Source organism: Ciona intestinalis, chromosome 5 (assembly GCF_000224145.3).
Source record: "Ciona intestinalis chromosome 5, KH, whole genome shotgun sequence".
NCBI lineage: Eukaryota > Metazoa > Chordata > Ascidiacea > Phlebobranchia > Cionidae > Ciona > Ciona intestinalis.
In genome coordinates, this window is record NC_020170.2 from 2,772,736 (window position 1) to 2,794,147 (window position 21,412).

Consider the following 21,412-nt stretch of genomic DNA (forward strand, 5'->3'; position numbering starts at 1 on the left):
AGGTAATGTTCACAACGTCAAAAGCTATACCATCAACCTAAATCATATTCCAGTTTTTAAACTTACACGACTCATCAGTTTTTCAATATCAAATGACTCATTAGTTTTTAAACTTACATGACCCATCAGTTTCCGAACTCTTCTCCTCATTAGCGCCATCCGGTGGTAGGACACCTGGTAGTAGAGGTAATGAAGATTTTCGTGAAATTTCTCCGACAGCAAAACAAGCAGAACCCGCAAGTAATGAGTCTTTCTCTTCTTTTACTGATGTCACTGCAATGTGAGAAAACACATGTAGTTTGTGGCACAGCCAGAAAAAAACAAGGAGGGTTTTAATTTAATCAAAAAATTTTTTAAAAAATGTTTTTTAATTAATTTTTTTTGGGTTTAAAGGGAGGGGGTCCCGATCTCCTAAACCCCCAAGGTTCTATAGCAGTTGCGTAGAAATGGTTTTATAATTCTTTAAATTTTTTTTGTTTACTACTAAATGAGACGAAAAATAGTATAAAATCTTTCCCATCAAAATTAGGCAGACGTACCTAGCTTAAGTAACGCCTGTTTCACAACATCGTAAGCATTATCTTGTTGATCCACTATCATCTTATTATCATCAGGTGAATGAATTAATTTCAACCAATCTCCAACCACATGACCCATCAGTAATATGCTGCTGTGACGGGCTTCAAAATTCTAAACATTTAATATTTTTTATAAGATCCTTTTTTTAGCATAATATGACTAATATAGTGGGCAAAGTGGGCAATAGCAGACAATTTAAAAAAAAACGAAAAAAAAAATAAATAATTTCGTAATGACTGAATTATAATTTGGCATAAATGTTTATGAATAAAAAAAATCCAACTTTGACAACTAACATACAAAGAAAATATAATACAAAGGGTTATATTTAAAGAGAGGGCCTAGCTTCCTGCAGTTTAGTTTATTTTTAGGTGTTTAAATACATGCTTAAATACCTTGCTATCGAAATTCTAAGCACTTAATATTTTATAGAATTAAGTTAAGATGGCTATTATAGTGGAAGCCAGTTAAAATAAATGAAACATCTTTAAAAAATTGTGTAATAACTTAATTATAATTTAGTTTAACATTTTAATAAATACAAAATTTCATTGGGTACCAAACTGACAGACAAACATACTTATATACAGTTTTTATAGTTTTTTATATAGTTATATAGCAGGGTACAGTTTTTTTACATGATTAGAACAAAAAAAGGTTTATAAATTTAAAGCTAGCTTATTTAAAGATATTTGTAAATAAAAGCTTATATACCTTGTTATCAAAGTCTTGTATCAGTTCTTTTGTAAGTTGGGCATAGTTAGAGTTTGGTGAACGTCGAAACACGATGCTGTATATTTCAGCTGCATGCTGACGAATCTGCAAAAAAATTTAAATTTTGTTAGTCTATAAAAAAATCTTGTTAAAAAGAAAAAATCTTGTTAAAAAGAAAAAACTTGTTAAAAAGAAAACATATTGTTGGTAAAAACATTGTTTGAAAAATATTTACTTTTAACTTTCTGAGTGAACCATACAAATAGCCTGAAAATTCTGAAAATGTGAATAAACATAAATAAATATAAAAATACTGTTTAAAAATCTCCAAAAAAAAACAGGAATTGCATCAAAATTGGAATTTTGAAAAAACATAAATATTTCATTTCACTTACATCATCTCTATTATGTTTAGTCAGTGATTTAAGCCACGTTGTTCTTTCAGAGAAAACCTTGTCGCTCGAGTCACCACGGTGTACAGATTTTAAAAGTTTTTCAAGCGGAACGACCTCAGGACAACAGCCTATCAGCTCCAAGAGTAGAAATACTATCTGCGGGTCTGAAAAAAAATCGTAAAAATTGAGTTTAGAATAATTTTTTTAAAGCAAAATTATTTTTCCGAATAAAGTATTGCCGAATGTCAAAATGTTAGAATAAAAATATCATTTTTATATAATAGTTAGAAAAGTATTGATTTATCTTATGTGTCGCAACATAAGTAAGAACGAAGTGACATATTTTGTTATAATAGAATGTTTATAAAATGAACATTAACACCTAAATTTACTTAGCTGATAACTTTGGATTAATATTCATGTAATACATGTAACTTACCAGCTACCATCTTAATGTATTGGAAAATCAGATCAGTGTAAAGTTGAAAGGTAACTATACTTGCTTCACTGTCTACTTGGAAAAGTTTTCTGAAAAAAATAAATAAAGAGACTAAAAATAGCCCTATTGTTTATATAGTAAAGAAAAACAAAAACACAGAAATCGTTTCGAACGGATAAATAATGAAGATATTAGAAATGTTACCTAAAAATCAACAAAAACATCAAAAAACTAAAATTTTGCTCATTATTGGAAAATTTCTACATTAATAGGATATAGAACATAGGTCGAAAAAGAACTTTAGGGGTCACCGAGAATGTACCAATTTTTCAAAAATGCATATATTATACTATTAACCATAAAGGATCACAGAAAAGACAGATTAAAAATATTTTGGCCAAAAAGTATACGAAGCAATGGTTTATTGATTTAAAAAGTTTAAGATGAAAATTATTTAAACTTTTTTCTTCGATTCTACCTGATGTGCTGCACAATAACAGGAGATTGATTCTGAACATCCCGACTCCTACTTTCAACCTCTTCTTCCTCTTCTGATGATCCTGCTTCCGATGTCATGCATCGTCTTAGAAACGAGAATGCAGCTTGGAATGCAGCAGGTGTGAACGCCATTGATCGTGTTCCAATCACATGACGCTCACTGCTCATAAGTCTTTCTCTTGCCTGAAGAGATTTATTCAGTGAATTTACTACAAACTTTTTTTTAATTAGTAAATAAAAAATTAAAATTAGTATAAGATTTTTTGAAAATAATAAAAAAAAAAATTTTTAATTATTAAAAAATAATTATTTTAATTATTAGTAAAAAGATTGTTTTTCTTAAATTAGTAAAAAAATGTTTTTTTTTTGCTTTGACTTCAGGCAGTAATAAATTTTGACCAATTGGTAAGAAAAAACACAAAATAAGTTTAAGAAGTATTTACAACTGTTTTTATGCTATGTGAACAGTTGTAAAATTACAGACCGCTTGTTTTTTTTTAAAATGAAAATTTTATAGACTTATACATTATAACCACCACTAACAACTAACCATTAACCAGTAGTTTTTGTTATTTTACAGAAAAAGGACAAATTGGCTTTGACAAGCAGTGCAGTTTAAAACATATATGAACTTTTACCAAACTTTTCGGGCAAGCAATACAGTTTAACATACAGATATTTCTTATTACTATGCTAAAGGTAAAAAAAACAATTTAACAGTACATTTTTAAATAACATGACCTAAAATGTGAAAATGCAAACTAATGTGAATAAATTAAACCTTTTCATGCAGGAATTTGAGCATGGCGCTAAACTTAGGGAGTTTTTCAGGTTGTTTTGAATTATTCTCACGATTTCTGCTTCCACTTAGCAATCTCTTCGCTTCGGATGATACTTCATCTTTCACTGTGAGTTATTATATGTTTGTGATAGATATGTGATACTTTTTCATGAAAACATGGGTTTTCATGAGGATGTGATAGGTATATGATCTTATGAAAACAAATCATCAAGATTTCTTCTATTTTTCACAGCTTTGGCTACAAAAAAATGCACTGGGAACATATCTGAATAACTGTATATATATATTATTACTCAGATAATGTTTTCAGCAAAAAGGACAAAGTATATTACATATTACATTGAGGTAATGGGCCAATTCAGACTTATTTTCCAGGTCCCCTGAAAACTAACATACCATCCCCAGCTGCCAATATAAGTTGGTATCTTGTAGAAATGTGATCAGTTTGAAACACAACCCCAGCATATCGAACTCCAACCAACCGCGTATAATGATCATCGGCTGGGAATACAAGAAAAGATAAATCACACCTAATGAATTGTGTAGAGACATATGCGTCAATATTTTCATGTTGTAAACCAATTTTTGGTGAGGGCAAATAAAAAAAAAAATACAAATGTATGCTGAACTACAAGAATGTGAAGGTATAAATAACTGTACTTATAATATGATTTTTACATGTCAAAGTATATAGAAACTATAGAGTTAAAGCATGTATACATTTGCATACCTTCAGCATTATATATATATGATATACAATAGGTAAAGTAGTATTTGATAATGTCTAATAGTCTAACTCTTTGTTACATATATTACTGTTAATAAATAATGGTGGTAACTAAAACAATATATTTGTGATGCCAAAGAAAAATGTCATAAAAAATAAATTTCTTATTTTTGTATTCACCGAAAACACATAAATTATCAGACATGTACCAACATACCTTTGATGCTGGTTTGAATGAGAGATTCAAGCAACATGGAAGTGGTTTGGTCGGCATTTTGGAAAGCAGGTGCCATCATGGATATTGCACCTTGTATTGAAGTTTTCAATTCATTTGATTCTACCTGCAAACATACAATATGCAAGATTAAATATTTTTAGAATTTGGTGTTTAACCAGCTAAAGTGTATGTTTCAGTATTACTAAAATAAATTGCTTTAACTCAGTGGTCACCAATCGTCCAAATTATCAGCCATACACACAATAAAAAAAATATCCAAAAAATATGCACCCACAAAGTAACATACATGGTAATTCGTAAGCTGGCACGAGGTGTATGAAACAGAACACACGTGTTTAACAACTGTCATTTTCATGCCACGCGTGGATAAAGTAAATTACATTCATTCATTCACTTAGCTATAAAACAGATTCTATTCACCACAGTAATAAAGTTCTAACTATATTTCCAATCCAAGCACTCAATCAACCAAGGTAACTCGTAAGCTGGCAACACCTGTATTTAACGACTGTAGTTTTCCAGTTACACGAGCATAAAGCGAGCTACATTCATTCATTCAAATGTGTATTATCAATTACTGTTTTATTGGTGAACAACTAATTTCGTAAAGTCTCTTAAGATATTAAATACTACTCTCAAAATCTGTTTGAAATATTACGTTTTGTAAAAAAAAATATTACGTTTTGTATTATTTATATGAAAAATACCCAAAAAAATCACGAAAATAATAATCACCACCTGCCCACCTGTGCAAGGGTTTGAAACAAATCCTGGATAAGATCGAGTTTGTTTGAAAACATGGCTGGCAGTTTGGATGCCAATCTTCCAATGGAGGAGTAACCCAAGCTCCTCGTCTTCTCGTTCATCTCCTCGTTCTTTACCGTCTTCTGCATCGCGTTGAGGAGGAGAGAGGATTGCTTCTGTAATTGTTCCTCGTCACAACTGAAGAAATAAGAAGAAAATTTAGTAGAAAATAGTAATAGGAAAATATATTTAGAAAACCCATTCAATGATTTTCTAATTATTTGAACTGTAAGAACTAAAAGAAGAAAGAATACTGAACTGAAAATTTAGTTTTGATTTTACATACTAAAAGTGTAAAACACTATTCTAAATAATATGTGTTGTGGTTAAAAGACAAAATTGTAAATGCAACAGCAGTATAAAGCTATTTCAATGATATCTCAGTATTATAAGTATAAGATAAGTATCATATTTAAGTATTCTACCAATAGGCACCAAACTTTTGAAAAGTCAAGGTACCCATAAGTTAAGTTTAAACCGGCGAAAGAATAAACATTTTTTTCTTATCACATTATTAGCTTTATTTGGGAAATAGACTAATCGATGCACTATCACCACTGTATGGTGTTTATTTTAAGACATGTTTGTAAGATAGGCTATTAAATTGTTTATGTATTTATACTGGGTACTCATAGGTACTCTGATTTATTTTTAGGGTATATACGCCTACCTTGCATACCCATGTTAGGTGCCTATGATCCTACCTTTCTATTATATGCTGTACAAACTGCAAAGTCAACACTTCCAGCTTTGTACTGCTTGCATTGAACAGACCATCATATACAACTTGTATATTATGAGGGAAACATGCAGCAACTGCCTTTGATCTCAGCATGTTGGTAAGAAGTTTTAATTTCATTCTGGAAAAAAATTTTAGGTCATGTATTATTTAAGTAAGCAGGCTAATAAATTGTAACGATCAAAATTAATAGCAAAAAAACAGTTTGGAATTAGAATATTACTCAATTACACCTTGGAATTTGTTAGTCGAGCCCTAATGTATATGCCATGCTATAAAGAGCTTTTACCATAGAAAAGTCACATTGACATATAAGGCATAATTTTAATATTTTTTGTAATTTTTTTTGCATGTAATATTTGAACATTTTACACAAAAAAGAATTTTTCATTAACAACTCAATACTTCAGCATATAATTAAACCGTGTTATCAAAACCATTTTTTGCTCCTAGCAGGTATTTAACAGTTTAAACAAAAATTATAACAAATATTTTTTTTTCTTTTACGAACCTAACATTAGAAGCCTCCCTTTTATCATCGGGGGGTGCGTTCTTCTTTTTACTTGTAGCTTTAGAGCCAAGATATATTTGGTAAAGTTTTGAAACCAAGGAAGGCTTGTTCCAATCAATTGACCTAAAAAGTTAAAAATTAAAAAAAAAAGAAAAAATAAATTGACTCATCCACTTACTTTTTATAATTAAAAAAATTAATGCAAAATTTACATTATGCGGTTTAAAAACAATGTTAATTGATGAAGTAGAAATTTAGGTACCAGGCTAAAATTTTATGGCATAGCGTACTTCAAACGAAATCTTACCACAACAGATAATTATTAAGGGGGAAATATAATACATCGCGTCTCGCGTGTATTAAAAGCAACCTAATACTGTAAATAAAAAAACAAAACAAAAAAAACACCTTAGTATTAAAGACAGTAGGTCCCAAATGAATAACAATCATTATAACATGGCTGTTCTTTTTCCTATACCTAGTGCCCACTAACGAGTTCTACACATTAGTAAATTTGTGGGTGGTATTTTAAACGGTCCAGACAGGTCCACAACACTCACGGAAGTTGTTTCCTCAGTTCAAAGTCAGAGTTTGATGCCACAGTATGCCTTGTATCACTTGATCCAATAATAAGATGGCACACAACATCATTCAACTCAAACATGTCTTGCTTTATAAAGTTTAGAATAGCAACCTAGATAGAACACCCCAAAAATAAATAAGATATATAAATATTTTATAGCTACAGTGAACACAACAGAAACAGAGCATGTTTGGAGGCAAATAAATCTGATCGCTAAAAGAAAAAAAATCTAAATTTCCCGGTTGTAGTATCAAATTTCAGTTAATGTTTTGATTTAGTAGTACAAAAAAATGTTATTTTTAAAAAAAAAATTTTTTTTTTAAGAGTATTCACTTAATAGCTTAATGTTTGACAACTAAGCAGCTACCAAAAACCCATCATTGACTATAGAAGGTTCATGGAGACACTACATAAACTTTACTGAAGAAGTAAGAACCTATATAGATAAAATTTTAACGTATGAAATTTTACTACTACATGTATGTACAGAAGTACACTTCATTTAAACTGCTTTATTTGAATATATTACCTTGATAGTTTCAACCTCTTCTAAAGACCATGTTGGTACATTAGCATCTCCCACCAAACGCTTTATAGAATTCCGACTCAAACCTGGTGAAGCAGCATTAGCTTGTTGTTGTTGTTGTTGGGGGGGTGCTGATACTGGCCTCGATGGAGTGGCCACTATGTTGGGCAAGCTTAAACTGTGGAAACAAAAAAATTATTTTGATATAGTGAGAAACCTATACTGGCATAGTGGTATTTTAAGCCTAAATATTTTTTGTATATTATGTTAATAATAATAATAAAAACTTGTATCTGTTTGTTTGATTACAATAGTTAGGATTAAAAAATTAGTTAAAATGAAAAGACAGGATAAAGCAACGAAATGATGGTCGTAAAAACTAGTTTAACTAAAAATGAACCTAAAGAAGGATATGCTACCAACGAAAAATTAAAATTTGTCTATATATATATACAGAGAGAGAAATTATAGAGATGCTCAAATGTGATTAAAAGGTGCCCAAAGTTTCAAAAAACAAAACATTCTCTGAAAGACATTACATATAATCAAACTGCTGGGGTAAAAATCGCGTTACCCAGACAAAATTCCTACTAACACAGAACATAAACAAGTTACAAATCGTGAAATTACCACCTGTAGGGCATAATCATCACATCGAGGCAGAAATCCAACAACCCTTTTGTGGCGTGTGGGTGATTTTGAAAATCGAAAAGTTTTTTAAACTTTTCAGCTGATTCGTGCAGCTTTATGCACGGTAGAGTGGTGAGAAGAAGACGCAACAAAATATCCTGCTGGGTTTTGACTTTTCCCTGAGGTTTTAACAAAAAACAAATGAAAAAAAATTGTTTTACACAGACAAACTATAACATCAAAATATATATATAGTAGGGTGGGGGAAGATGGGACACCTTTAGCTAATAATATCCAAATATCTTGATCGTTTTTTGAACAATTAACAACGGTCTATGGGGTCCTGAGGATACGGTTTAATAATTCTTTGCATTTTCTTTGTTTACTAACTACCAATAGTACCAAATAGGGGAGAAAATGAAATGAAAAGGTGTACCATCTTCCCCCACCCTACTATATATAAATATGGTTACAATTTGTTTTATCCTGTTGTGGCAGTGCAACAATAGTCGTTATAACACGGGTGTTTTTAATAGGGGTTTCCAAAACTATTAACAGTAACACAAGTGCACAAGTAAACACACACTACTATATATTGGACATCTTTTGAAACATAAATGTGACATCTTTTGAAAATTATATAAAAATATGTCAATACTATAAACAGCTACTTAACAGTAGCACTAGTACACTACTATATATTACCTCCACAGATGTAAACAACAAGGGAGCAAGTTCAACTTTCTGTTCAACATTCAATCTTGGAAAGCCAGTCTTTATGTAAATGATGGTAAAATTCTGAATATTCAAAAAAAAAATATAGGTAATGAATATTAATTTAAAACTGCTTTGTAACCGAAAAGCAACCAGGAATAAAAAAATGCTTGGAAATGAGGAAATTATGTAACATTGAATGAATGAATGAATGAATGAATGAATGTAACATTTTTTATCCTCCTGGTATGCCAATGACAGACAGGATAACACAGGCATTTTGTTTCATATACTGCGCTCCCACTTATGATTTACCATGCATGTATCTTTGTGAGAAATTATTTTTAGGAACTTTTTCAGTTGAACCTTAACCAACATTTTAAATAGGCCTAAGTAATATATTGTCTATTTATAAGGGGAATGCTTGGAAACATTAATATCAGATTTAATAAAGTAATGTTCATGTACATAATACATACTGTAACAAAGCTGCTAAGCGAAGCATCATTGAGCTGTTGAAGTAACTCCTTAACAGGCACCTGGACTGCTTCTCTTGACTTCAAACGTTTGTTTATATGAGTTAAAAGCTCAAGAACCTTTGTTTCAAATAAAAAAGTGCTGCTGTTAACTACATTTTCTATATAATTTAAGTAAAGTATATGACACAACGAATATTTAGTGATTTAGTTTAAATACATTGCATAGATATAGAGTTGTTAGATTAGCAATGCTTTTGTTAAAAAAACACAGAGGTTATAGACTTTATAGTGATGACCGACAAATGTAATAAACATACCTTAGTACGTATTGAGGATTCACTGCTTGATAACTTGAGCAGCACAAGTGGAAGATACCGTTTAAGAATAACTTCAAGCTGCTCATCGCTGTCAGCAAGACCAAACTTTAGAAATACTCTTTCAAGTTGCTCTGAAAAGGTAGTAACGTATATAATTCGTATACATAATTTTACAGTGAATAACTAAATCACTTACCGTTATCTGTTTGTTGTGAAGCTGCCATATCTGGTAATATATATAGATTAAATTAACAGAGGAACTCGGGACATGAACAAATTTAAATGTTTTGAATGCGATCAAATGCGTTGAGTCATTGACAACAAAAATATTGAAGATGTCTATGCTGCTCACCAAACCGTACAATTTGCAAGTCATATTTTTTTTCGCGGGGAATCCCAAACGTCTTTCTGATAACTCAATAAAAATAATAAAACAGAAAAGAAATGAGCGAAACGCAGGAAACTGTTGGAGAAAATGAAGCTCCCGAGCAGCCGAACTTGGAAAATGTCTCACAAGATCCTGAGACAGAGAAATCGGAGCGAGCGACAAAGTTACCCATGGCCAGAATTCGTACTTTAATTAAGGTTGATCCGCATGTTACAATTGCGAGCCAGGAATCGGTTTTCTTGATTGCGAAAGCAACCGTAAGTTATTGGGCGTTGTACGTTTTTATCAGATTTTTATCAAAAATAGTTTCACAAATTAATTTAAGTTAACAAATATAAATTTTACTACTTTTTTTCTTATTATAGTTAAAGCTATTATAAATTTATAGTTAATACAAGTCGTGCCTTTAAATTCATGTTTATTAAAGGCAACATTTGTTTTTTTTAGGAACTTTTTGTTGACAGTCTTGCGAAAAACATGTACAGAATAACTCAACAACAAAAGAGAAAAACCATTCAGAAAAAAGACCTTGGTAAGAAATTAAAATTGGTTTAAAAAATATAGCTCAAAAAACTCCTCTTAAACCTTGATAACACTAAATACCTTCAACAAAACTATAAAAACTATGAACTAAAGTTGAACCCAAATTTGTTAGCAATTTGAAGTCAAACTACATATTAAAAATGGCAAACTTTTTGACCACCTTTTAAGCTTATCTAATGCAAAATATTTGTAATAAATGCAGAAGCTGTCATTGAGGTTATGGATGAGTTCGCTTTTCTTGATGGAACAACAGAATGATAACTAAACACTAGAACGCTTCAAAATAGAAAATATCCACACTGCCAAGTTGTATATCAACCAATGACCGGTTCAGTATCTTTTCCTTTTCAGTATCCCTGGCCTTGAAACAGGAGGCACTGATGCTGTAGTTTGTTGGTAATTAGTTCTGGGCGCAAACTGGTTTCTAAATTCTTGTTCGTCTTTCAGTGTCTGTATTTCTCTTTTAAGTTTTTGTATTTCTATTTTTGATTCTTCTTGTATGTGCTGCAATTTCTGGTAAATAAAATATTATTGCGCGAATTTTAAGCGTGAAAAATGTCCTTTTAAATTAAAGTAAAGTTTTAGTTCAGTGGTAGCATAGTTTTAAGATACCTCTGTGGGGTAAGATGGATACAGTTGAGCACCTAAATCCCATAATTCCTGATCGTGTTTAAAACAATTAAAAACGCTCTTTTAGACTGACAGGGCTCTGGTTTTACATTTATGTAACTATTCTTTTTTACTACCAAAGAGAAAGACAACATGTTCCATCTTACCCCACCTACATACAAACATAAACACATACTCTCCGGTAAATATCATTGTTGGTGTTGTGAGAATGGTTTGATGTGTTGGTATGCATCCTGCTAATCTGGGCTTGTAGCAAGGCTAACTTGTTCTCATACTAAAACAAAAATAAACATTCAATTTTAATCATTAATGGCAATTCAAAATAATAATAAAACTTTTTTTTTTAATTTTCATTATATGAAACTTTTACCTCCATCTGTGTTTTGACCATTTTTGCTTCATTTGATTTTTCAGTTTCGTCAAATTTCTTTTTCTGATCTTTTAACTGATTTGATAAATTCTCAAACTTGACACTTGATTCCTTTTCTTTTAATTCAGCTGCAAAAAAGACAAAAGTTTAACTTCAACATAACTATATCCTTAGTCACAGCTGCATAACTAATTATACCATTATCCTTAAGCCCCACCACCATTTTTTGCATATTAAACATTAGTTTGCATATTGTAGCATTAACAGTAGCCTACTTAAGGTAGACCAACACTATAACTTACTTTTAACTGCATTCTCCTGTTTAATTTCTTGGACTTGCTGTGCATGTCTTTGAATCAGTTCTGCTACTTTATTTTTTCCAATTTCAACTTCTTTTAACAGTTCATGTTCTTTTTCATTAAAGGTATGTTCCAATGTGACTACCTTCGATCTCATGAAACGGATTTCCTCTGACAAAAATACAAAAAATGATTATTAAGTTGTACTTGGGTTTATACCAATATAGGAAGCCTGCTTTTTCAGTTTAGGCCCAATATAAAATCATATACAGTACATTTATCCATAGTTTAATAATACAACACTTCTTTATTGAACTATGATTTATCTATTAAAGCGCCATATGTTAAGATATGCCAATACATATTTTTACAATGTATATATTACTTATTCAAACATACCCTCCTGGTCTAACTTTGTCTCCAATAATTTCTGCAACGAATTCACCGTTTCGTGCATGCGTGCGTTCGTTTCATTTCCGCTCTCGCAGAAAGACTGTAAACGAGAAACCGTCGTTTCTAGCCCGCTTACTTTCTCGCATAGATCGCTGTTTTCATGTTGCAGATTCAAAATCGTCTGTAATAATAGCATTAAAGTATATGGATTTGCATATTGCTAACAGAAGACTTATACCTTTTCCCATTGAAGTATATCTTGAACGACTTGATCTAAATCTTGAAAACGTTTTCTGTCGCGCAAATCGACATCGTCCTTACATTTTGCTGAGCTTGCATCATAAACCATTTCAGACATAATTCTTGGTCTTGGATTTTCGAGCAAAACGGTTATAGCTTGTTCTGCTGTTTGTTGCGTCGAAAGTAAGCATGCGTGTGTGCCTATGACTTAACAAAGGCAAATATGTCATAACAAAATATAACGAAAGCGAATAAATTGAATTTTTTCAACCATCGTTGTAGGGATAGAGACAATTGCGTGAATTACGAAACAGGCTTCATCCGCTACTTACTGCTAACGTAATACACGGTGATGGCGTTTACATTCTGTTCCTGATCTATATAACATGGAGTGCTCCACTGCGTATATTGTACCAGCAAATCATTATCATAGTTTACTGCGGCGTGTTTATAGAATTTAAATAGTTTTTTACCCTGCACATGTTTGCTCATCTACTTATCTGCATATTAAACATTACTGTTTCTTCGGTTACTTGAAATCATATTTAGCCCACAGTGGGACTTGCTTCATATTTTTCAGTTAAGTTGGGGGGGGGGGGAAAAAATCCCCAACCCATAATAAAAAAATTCCCTTTTTATCATATAATATAAATTTTCTATTCTATATGGGATATCTTATGACACAGACCAGGGGACCTTGAATCCATTAGGCCAGAGTTGGTCCATTACCCCAACCACCATCGGTGCATTTTTCTGCTTAATCCATGTAATAGCGATTAACAACATTTAGTATTACAATTATCTTTACTCAATGCAGTGGTTTACAAAATGTTTTATAGTTGTTAGGAGTAATTAAGAACACATATTCTCAACTATCTGGTTTTCGCATTGGGTAAACTTAAAACATTAAAAATGCATAAAAGTATTCTTAGAATTTGCACAAGCAATTACAAAATTACAGGTTCCGACACATGTAAATAGTAAAAATAAAATAAAGCTCAATTAAATGCTAATTTATAACTTATACAACTACATAACAAACTGGCATGAGGTGTATGAAACAGAACACGTGTGTTATAATGTCGAGAATAAATAAGTTACATTTATTCAACAAAACACATACATTTGATTATATACCCATATTCAGTTTATAAGTTCCAGTTGGCCATGACCCTATTTTCTTGTGTGTATACCAATTCACTTTCCAGGCTTATAACATTCACTCAAAACTTTATGCATGAAGATATACTGTTTCTATAACAAGAATAATTTCAATTGTTACTTTTAGTAGGCTACTTATAAATTCAAAAGTAATGTACATTGTATTTGTGATATTAATGTATGTGTCATATTGTAAAATTAATCAACTTCATACTATATTCTAAGACTAAGTAGAAAATACAGCTTTTCATAAACGTGTAATTTTAAAAACTGTATTATGTCACCTGGTTGCAAAAAGTCAACTGTTTGAACATAACTTTGAAGCCTCATATATTTTGATGGTTTTTTTCATTATTATGATAAGTGTTAAGTGTCTTAGGTTTTCCAACGTCCATGTTTTCATATGCACCTGTAAATTTTGCATTAAAATTTGCAATATTATAAAAAAGAAAGTGTAAAAAGATAAAAGGGGAATATGCATTTTGTCGTATTTTTATCTGGCACGAGGTGTATAAAACAAAACATCTGTGTTTTAGAGACTGAGGTTTTCTGATTACATGAAGATAAAGCAATTTACATTCATTCATTCAAACTAAATTAAAATACCTTCACAGTTTGTTTCATTCTGATCAAAAGCTTCATTATTTTGAACAAAATGAGCTGTTTGTGGTCTGCTTTGTGTCAAAGGTCTATCCCTGATTGGTAATGTACATTATATACATTGAATTGATACATAAAAGGTATTTAGCACACAGAGGTTACAAACATAATACTAGAAGTGGTTTATAATATGTTAATTGTACTTCCACAGTTGTCCATGTTTACAAATGAACAATATAGGCTCACCTTTGCTTTTTATACAAATAAACAGCTGCAACCAAAGCGATCAGAGTGGACAGGCCTAGAATAATAACTGAAAAAAACACTTTTTGTTCATTAACTTAACCATGTGTCTGCCTATATCAATATTTCTTTACGTACACTTTTGTTTCTGTTAGAAGTTTAACTTGATAATAATTAAACATAAATGGCTTGTTTGTCTGCTAGGTTTAGCAACCACGCTTATTTTCTTCCAATTAAATGTAAATATGTTTTTAACTGTAAGCATATTATAACAGCTGTTGTTTTGTCACCATATCCAGTCTTTTCATTCAAAATATTTCTAAATCTTCACTACTGTTATCGCAAAGACAAATAAAAAAATATTACTATCCTAATAATCACTTGCTACAACTTGTGTGTTAGAATTTGCCGGCGGATCTCCAATTGGAGTTGTAGCTGTTGGTTCACTGGTTTGTGTCAAGTAAACTCCATCGGCTAAAGTCAAGGTGACAACTTGGAATCTAGAAAATAAAATACAACACAACTTCTTGCCTCCCAAAGTTATTACAGAAAACTTTTTTATAAGTATACATACTTGTACAAGACTCCATTTTTTAGTTTCTTGTTGGTACAGCTTATAATGGTTGATGGGTTTATTTTACATTGGGTTGTTGCAGTTAATGATAATGCAACTTCTTTGCTTGTTTCACTGAACCTTTAAGTTAAAATTGAATTTAAATTAAGATATTCATATTTTCAATATATGGGTGTCAATTTAGACAACCTATAATGAACTACTGGGTTGGAGAAACTATATTTAAAGAAGTATCCTGCCATTAGTTATATGTCTTGCCCAAGGACACATACATTAACAATGGTAGAAGTGTCTTGCCTCGAACCCATATCCTCTAGGCCAGTGCTCTTCAACCGGTGTGCACGGTGCACCAAAATATGCCAGGGGTGCACCAGTACAAAAGGGTATACAAGGGTGCATCACAAACTTCAACAATTTTCAGCAATAATATTCAGTTTTGAACATTTTTAACAAACTTAGCCACATTCCTTCAGTTTTTTTTATATGAATTCTATATCTTGTATCACTGGTAATCGAAAAAACGTCATGAGTTTTACGTTTAAATAATCAGGGGTGCATGAGTTTGTCGCAACAACTTTAGGGGTTCACCAACCCAAAAAAGGTTGAAGAGCACTGCTCTAGGCTAAAGACAGGCGTTTCTATCACGTTGCCAGATAAATTGAAGTGTTATCAACCTGTCAAAAATTCTAAAAATACCTGGGCAACACTGCAATACAAAACGAAGGCAAGTTGGAGTTGGAAATAATGTTTTGAATATCAAGCCATGTGTAGTTAGCTTTATCAACATCAATTCCTTGTTTTCTTCCGATGACAAAATAACAGCTGAATTTAAACAAAAAACAATGAATGAAACAGTGCAACTTGTTTTATATTGCATCGTTATAACACAAGTGTTCTGTTTCATACACCTCGTGCCCATTTAGAGTTACTACGTATGTAACTTTGTGGGTGACTTTTTCTTCGTTTTTTAATGTATGACTGACAGTTTAAACCCATAAAGAACCACTGGGTTGAAGCACGGTAAATACAACTACGATATATTGGTACTCACTCACAAAGTAACATACATGGTAACTCGTAAGCTGGTACGAGGTGTATGAACACCTGTGTTATAACGACTGTCGTTTTCCGGCCAAGCGAGGATAAAGTAAGTTACATTCATTTATTCATTCATGGTACACAAATATTACATAAGCTTATTTTCTAACAAAATATTGTTTTACCTGATTGGTCCGTTACTTTCGTCAACTTTGTTTATTTGTATATGTGAAGTACCAGCAGCATTTCCAATTGTTGTGGGTGTTGGTATACTGTCAGGTGCTACAAAAATATTTTAATTTTATGTTTGACTCAACTTAATACAATCTATTTTCTCTAAAATTACATTTTTTCAAAAAACTTAGTTATAAAAGTGTCTTTAAAAAGTCATGATTTAATAAATTGTTTGAGATAAAAAATTTTGGTACCTTGTACTTGTGATGTACATTGTCCTGATGCAACAACAAACTTGCCAACTTCCGAACAAGTTTGCGTGGCCACTTTTATGTTATATTTAGAATTTGGTTGCATTACAAAATGGTAAGGTGAAATGCCATTATATGTGTGTGTAACAGAGGTTACAGTGTCTGTCACACCAGTTGCTTTTTTGTGCAAACTTCTTGTTATGACAATCTAAAAAAGCTTGGTTTGTACATCAGCATGTCAAATATAGCTTACTAAGCTTAGTATATCAACAAAGATGTATTAACAGTACATTAAAGTTTAAAAGTCAAACAGTTCGTTTAACTTAATTAACATCTCATGATTTAAATTTTTTTTACTTACCCTTGCTCCAATTATTCCAGTTTCAGGTCCTTTAATCCAAGACACTGAACATTGAGAATCAATAGAATTTGCAATTGCTAATAAAATACTCGGTATTTCACCAGCTGTTCTTGTAATGGCATGACTAATTTTCTTTGAATATTTTGGGAACAAAATGATCTGCCAAGTTTAAACATTGAGTGATTTAATTGAACATATATAATCAAAATAATTTATATCAAACATATTACCTTTATTGCATATTCTGTCCGTGGAGCCAAGCTTTGAAATGTGACTGAGTATTTGTAATCACTTGTTGATTGATTGGTAAGGGTTTTTGTATACGTTTTACTGGAACTAATGACATATATATCATATACAATGTTTCCACTTGTTTTAGTTAAGTCTGTCCAATCAATTTGCAGTTGGTTACCAGGACAACTACCAGGTGAAGAAGTGATTGTTGAGCTTTGAGCATCTAAAAAAAGCTCGGACATTAAATTAATAATAAACAAGTTTGATAAAGCGGGCAGAGCTGTATCATACACGTGCATGGAATAGGAAATTCGTAATATAACGCATGTCGTTTTCCTACCACACGACGATAAAGCAAGTTATACTCATTCAACCACAATAAAAAAAAACACAATTTCCATTTACTTGAAAATCCAGTTTTTGATATAACGTTTGAAGAACCATCAGAAGTAGTTGCCCAACATGAAACAACATCTGCATTTCCAAGTATAAAGATGTGGGAAATTTGACTTGATACTTCATGTTCATTCAACACTGTATTGGATATGAATGGGGCTCCTTGTTCAACTGTTACACCATTTATTTTCCAATGAACGGTTGGTGAAGTTTCACCAATAAATTTGCAAGTATAGGTTGATGAGGTTAATTTATTTTCCAACAATCTTGGTCGCTTGTCAACTGTAAAACAAAATTAAAAACATACCAACATTTCATTTTGTGGAAATAAAACATTTTCAGATACCATCCTTATTAATTTTTATAAATATATTACTATAAAATAAATAAGGTATTTCCAAGAGGACACTTTTATTTACAGAGACTTACTGATTACAGTAGTTTTTGTAGATTGATCAAGAGAAGTAGCATTGCAAGTATAAACACCAGAATTTTATGCAAACTTCTAGTTAAATACAAATGTGATGTTGATTTTTTGTTTAGAGTTCCTTGTGTAATTATTTGATAAACACGTTCGCTTGTGTTTGTTGAAACATCTTGTGAGTTTCTGTCACATAAAGGAAGCATTATTGCTGAAATATAGTCTTTTTTAAAATCTAACAGGACAGACTATTCACTAGTATTTGGAGTAAAACATATTCTGTTTTTTGGGGTTGAAAATGTAATAAAGCGATTCAAATTCCTGTCATATTTAATTTAAAACACTTATGTTTAAAATGGTAAGACATAAAATGCTTCTGTTACGTACATGGCAACATATTACACAAGTACTAATTTAATCTTACATTTTCCATGAGACAGGGGGCCCAGGAATGACATCAGATGAACAAAGCACAGAATCTTCTTTATACTTTACATATAAAGTGGAATTGGACGCAACTAATTTTGTGCCTTTTACTTTAAATAAAAAATATCAACAAGTTGATGACAACAAAATAATGTATTAACTTTGTAAGTATATCAAAACACAAAAAGGTTTTATTCACCCTTTATTTGACAAATAAAATGAGCCACAGTTGTGGGTAACACAGATAACCAACTCCATGAAACTGTTGATCCAACAGCGGAAACACCTCCCACACTAGGATTCTGTGCATTCCAGTTATTATACTTCCCGTTTTGAATATTTGGGCCTGTAAAGCACATGATGTGACAACAAAACTAACTTAGTCATTAGGTTTATATCTGTTTAATTTAAAAGTCGATTGCTAAATTGAAAATGACCTGTTCCGCGGTTAGTAGTTTTGAAATAAAACTTGTCATGTGTTGTGCTCCATTCCCACCCAGTTCCGTCTGATGTCTTTACTGCACCAATAAAAGCTGGAAAACAGGAAAGGATAACATAAAATAAAAATATATTGTATTGATATTCATTTTATTATAAATAACAACTTATTGTTCTATATTTTTAATAGTAATCTTTTACTACCTAAATTTCTTTACCACTAAAATTACTAGTTTCTAATATAGTTAAGAAAATTGATAAACCAATATTATTAGATGTCATCCATTTTCCTTCACTCTTATAAGCAGCTCCTTTAGTTTGAAGGAAGGTTTGAGTTTCTGCATCTGGTATAATTGCAAGGTGGCCCTTCAATCCAATACATGATCGATTTGCCAGTAAGTGACTTGCAGTTGGTGGGAAAAATATAAAATAACTTCCCTTGTAATAATCCAGTGGAACTAGAAGAAAAACAGATTGAAAGTTTGGCTAAAACAATTTGTATTTTATAGGCAACATTTTTTTGTCATATGAATGAACGATTGTAATTGGATTTATCCTCGCATGGCCGAAAATGACAAAAACACAGGTGGTCTGTTTCATAAACCTCATGCCACCTTACAAGTTACCAAGTATCTTACTTAGTGGGTAATTATTTTTTTAGATTTTTTTATTTTTCTGTATGGCTGATAACTTGGACAACCCGCTAGTGACTACTGAGTTTTAGTAATTGCCGTTAAGTGTTTTGCTTAATGACACACACACACACAATTGTAGCAGTAACAAGCCTTCAACCCATTACCTCTGGTCAGGCGTGTTAACTACTTTGTCACGGTGCCGAATACAACAGATAATACAACATCATTACATAACACATGTACAGATGCGTAAAATAAAAAAAAAACATTTCCATACAATGTATATTTTACACAAACCATAACTATTCTTTAAAGTCACCTTTAAATTGACAAATGTAATGGGCCTCGATATTCGATGCAACTGATTCCCAAGTCCAGGAATAAATTCCTAAATCAGACCCAACCACTGCAAAATCTCCTTTATTTGGCGAATATATATGCCAGTTGTTATACTTTCCATTTGGTATATATTCATCTGTTTTTAACACATAAAAAGCATTTTAAGGAAAAGTGTTTATTTAGAAATTTACATTATATTATATTAACTGTATTTATCTCTTCGATTGCGGTAGTGAAAAATTAGAAATGTTTTAAACACAAATACACATATTTACATTTAATTGGAAAAAATAACCGCGGTTGTTACACCTAGCAGACAAACAAGCCATTAATTTTTTTAAGAAAGTTTAATTTAAGATACCATCTTTTCTAAGATAGGTAGTTTTAAAATAAAACTTGTCATGCGTTGTGCTCCATTCCCAACCAGTTCCATCTGATGTCTTCACTGCATCAATCCAAGCTAATGAACATTTTAAGTTATTGTCCTATAAGGTAAATGTGGACAATTTTTGTATTGTTTGAAATATAAACTAAAATTTAAGTTTTATATTTTAATGTATACCATTAAATCTTGTTTATTATTTAAACCTTTGTTTTTGCTTGCCATCCATCTTTTTAAACTCTTCTTAATAGTTCCTATAAATTTTATGAAGTATTGAGTATCTGCGTCTGGTATAATTGCAAGGTGCCCACCCATTCCAACACATGCAGATTTTGCACCAGCATGATTTGCAGTTTGAGAAGAAAATACAAAGTAACTTTCCTTGTGGTAATAAACAACTCCTAAATATATGTTTGTATGATATATATAAATAAACAATCAAGTATAAACAGCCCAGAGTTTGCACATTTGAGGCTTAATGTTGCTACCATTGTTGGCGCGTGTGACGTTTAGTATGACCGGTTCCACCAGGCCCCCAAGGGTGTGTTTTGATATGATCTTTTATAACAGCAGTTCCAAAACTTTTTTTTTTAAATTGCCTGTTTGATTCTTTACAATTATTTTCATATTTCGCGGCCTTATAAAAATTAAAGAAATCTATAGCGAAATACAAAAACCACAGAACATTCCCTAATTAAAGACTAATAAAGCAAGCATTAGACCCGAGTAAACTTTATCATCCAATCACAATCCTTGATGTACATTGCGGACCCTCTGAAACTGCTGTACCAACCCAAGTTGGTCCGCGGACTTCAGTTTGGGAACCGCTGCTTCATTAAACGCATAGTAGGGTGGGGGAAGATGGGACACTTTTCTTTCTATTTTCTCGTTCCATTTGGTAGTAAACAAAGAAATTTTCAAAGAATTATAAAACTGCATCCTCACGACTCCCATAGACCGTTGTTAGTTGTTTGAAATACAATTAGGATAGTTAGACATTATGTGCTAATGTGTCCCATCTTCCCCACCCTACGATAAATACAATCAAAGTAGGTAGACGCAACTTTGGGTAGACGTTCAATATAACATGGCGTATTTCGTTGTAGGGTAATTCCCTAGTTCACGCAATTTTGTTGTTATCAACGGTCTCTACTAACTTTGGTTTTTGTGGCATTTGCACG

General features: G+C 31.7%; 5 protein-coding genes across 5 annotated transcripts in view; 1 reads left to right on the forward strand and 4 right to left on the reverse strand.

Moving 5' to 3' along the window:
- Positions 1 to 10,009, reverse strand: part of LOC100183050 (proteasome adapter and scaffold protein ECM29-like) — a 30,409-nt gene extending 20,400 nt beyond the window's left edge. The window contains exons 1-19 of the mRNA XM_018811893.2: positions 9,892 to 10,009; positions 9,696 to 9,826; positions 9,379 to 9,495; positions 8,891 to 8,983; positions 8,189 to 8,364; positions 7,559 to 7,733; positions 7,007 to 7,140; positions 6,447 to 6,569; positions 5,901 to 6,056; positions 5,139 to 5,334; positions 4,372 to 4,495; positions 3,824 to 3,928; positions 3,407 to 3,531; positions 2,606 to 2,808; positions 2,128 to 2,216; positions 1,689 to 1,852; positions 1,294 to 1,398; positions 540 to 690; positions 118 to 273 (exon numbers count right to left, since the gene is read on the reverse strand). Of these exons, the coding sequence (XP_018667438.1) occupies positions 118 to 273; positions 540 to 690; positions 1,294 to 1,398; positions 1,689 to 1,852; positions 2,128 to 2,216; positions 2,606 to 2,808; positions 3,407 to 3,531; positions 3,824 to 3,928; positions 4,372 to 4,495; positions 5,139 to 5,334; positions 5,901 to 6,056; positions 6,447 to 6,569; positions 7,007 to 7,140; positions 7,559 to 7,733; positions 8,189 to 8,364; positions 8,891 to 8,983; positions 9,379 to 9,495; positions 9,696 to 9,826; positions 9,892 to 9,919 (2,551 nt within the window). The 5' untranslated portion in view covers positions 9,920 to 10,009. The remainder of the gene's footprint in view (positions 1 to 117; positions 274 to 539; positions 691 to 1,293; positions 1,399 to 1,688; positions 1,853 to 2,127; positions 2,217 to 2,605; positions 2,809 to 3,406; positions 3,532 to 3,823; positions 3,929 to 4,371; positions 4,496 to 5,138; positions 5,335 to 5,900; positions 6,057 to 6,446; positions 6,570 to 7,006; positions 7,141 to 7,558; positions 7,734 to 8,188; positions 8,365 to 8,890; positions 8,984 to 9,378; positions 9,496 to 9,695; positions 9,827 to 9,891) is intronic.
- Positions 10,010 to 10,070: 61 nt separating this feature from the next.
- Positions 10,071 to 11,170, forward strand: LOC100179904 (DNA polymerase epsilon subunit 4-like). The gene is made up of 3 exons (XM_002129233.5): positions 10,071 to 10,340; positions 10,531 to 10,615; positions 10,829 to 11,170. The coding sequence occupies exons 1-3, from the start codon at positions 10,140 to 10,142 to the stop codon at positions 10,882 to 10,884; spliced, it is 342 nt and encodes a 113-aa protein (XP_002129269.1). The 5' UTR covers positions 10,071 to 10,139; the 3' UTR covers positions 10,885 to 11,170.
- On the reverse strand, positions 10,842 to 12,895 carry LOC104265724 (coiled-coil domain-containing protein 152-like). The gene is made up of 6 exons (XM_009860341.3): positions 12,557 to 12,895; positions 12,325 to 12,499; positions 11,929 to 12,096; positions 11,627 to 11,754; positions 11,432 to 11,530; positions 10,842 to 11,139 (listed from the first exon to the last, which is right to left on the reverse strand). Exons 1-6 carry the CDS (start codon positions 12,674 to 12,676, stop codon positions 10,957 to 10,959), a joined length of 873 nt encoding a protein of 290 aa, XP_009858643.1. The 5' UTR covers positions 12,677 to 12,895; the 3' UTR covers positions 10,842 to 10,956.
- Positions 12,896 to 13,082: 187 nt separating this feature from the next.
- On the reverse strand, positions 13,083 to 17,866 carry LOC104265762. The gene is made up of 12 exons (XM_009860454.3): positions 17,600 to 17,866; positions 17,191 to 17,417; positions 16,961 to 17,119; positions 16,603 to 16,807; positions 16,360 to 16,456; positions 15,833 to 15,958; positions 15,137 to 15,256; positions 14,944 to 15,062; positions 14,566 to 14,632; positions 14,326 to 14,414; positions 14,004 to 14,128; positions 13,083 to 13,812 (listed from the first exon to the last, which is right to left on the reverse strand). Exons 4-11 carry the CDS (start codon positions 16,703 to 16,705, stop codon positions 14,046 to 14,048), a joined length of 804 nt encoding a protein of 267 aa, XP_009858756.2. The 5' UTR covers positions 16,706 to 16,807; positions 16,961 to 17,119; positions 17,191 to 17,417; positions 17,600 to 17,866; the 3' UTR covers positions 13,083 to 13,812; positions 14,004 to 14,045.
- On the reverse strand, positions 17,702 to 20,522 carry LOC104265725. The gene is made up of 9 exons (XM_026834691.1): positions 20,438 to 20,522; positions 20,211 to 20,309; positions 19,830 to 19,985; positions 19,139 to 19,333; positions 18,875 to 18,970; positions 18,637 to 18,783; positions 18,436 to 18,547; positions 18,020 to 18,197; positions 17,702 to 17,872 (listed from the first exon to the last, which is right to left on the reverse strand). Exons 1-8 carry the CDS (start codon positions 20,454 to 20,456, stop codon positions 18,023 to 18,025), a joined length of 999 nt encoding a protein of 332 aa, XP_026690492.1. The 5' UTR covers positions 20,457 to 20,522; the 3' UTR covers positions 17,702 to 17,872; positions 18,020 to 18,022.
- Positions 20,523 to 21,412: the final 890 nt, after the last annotated feature.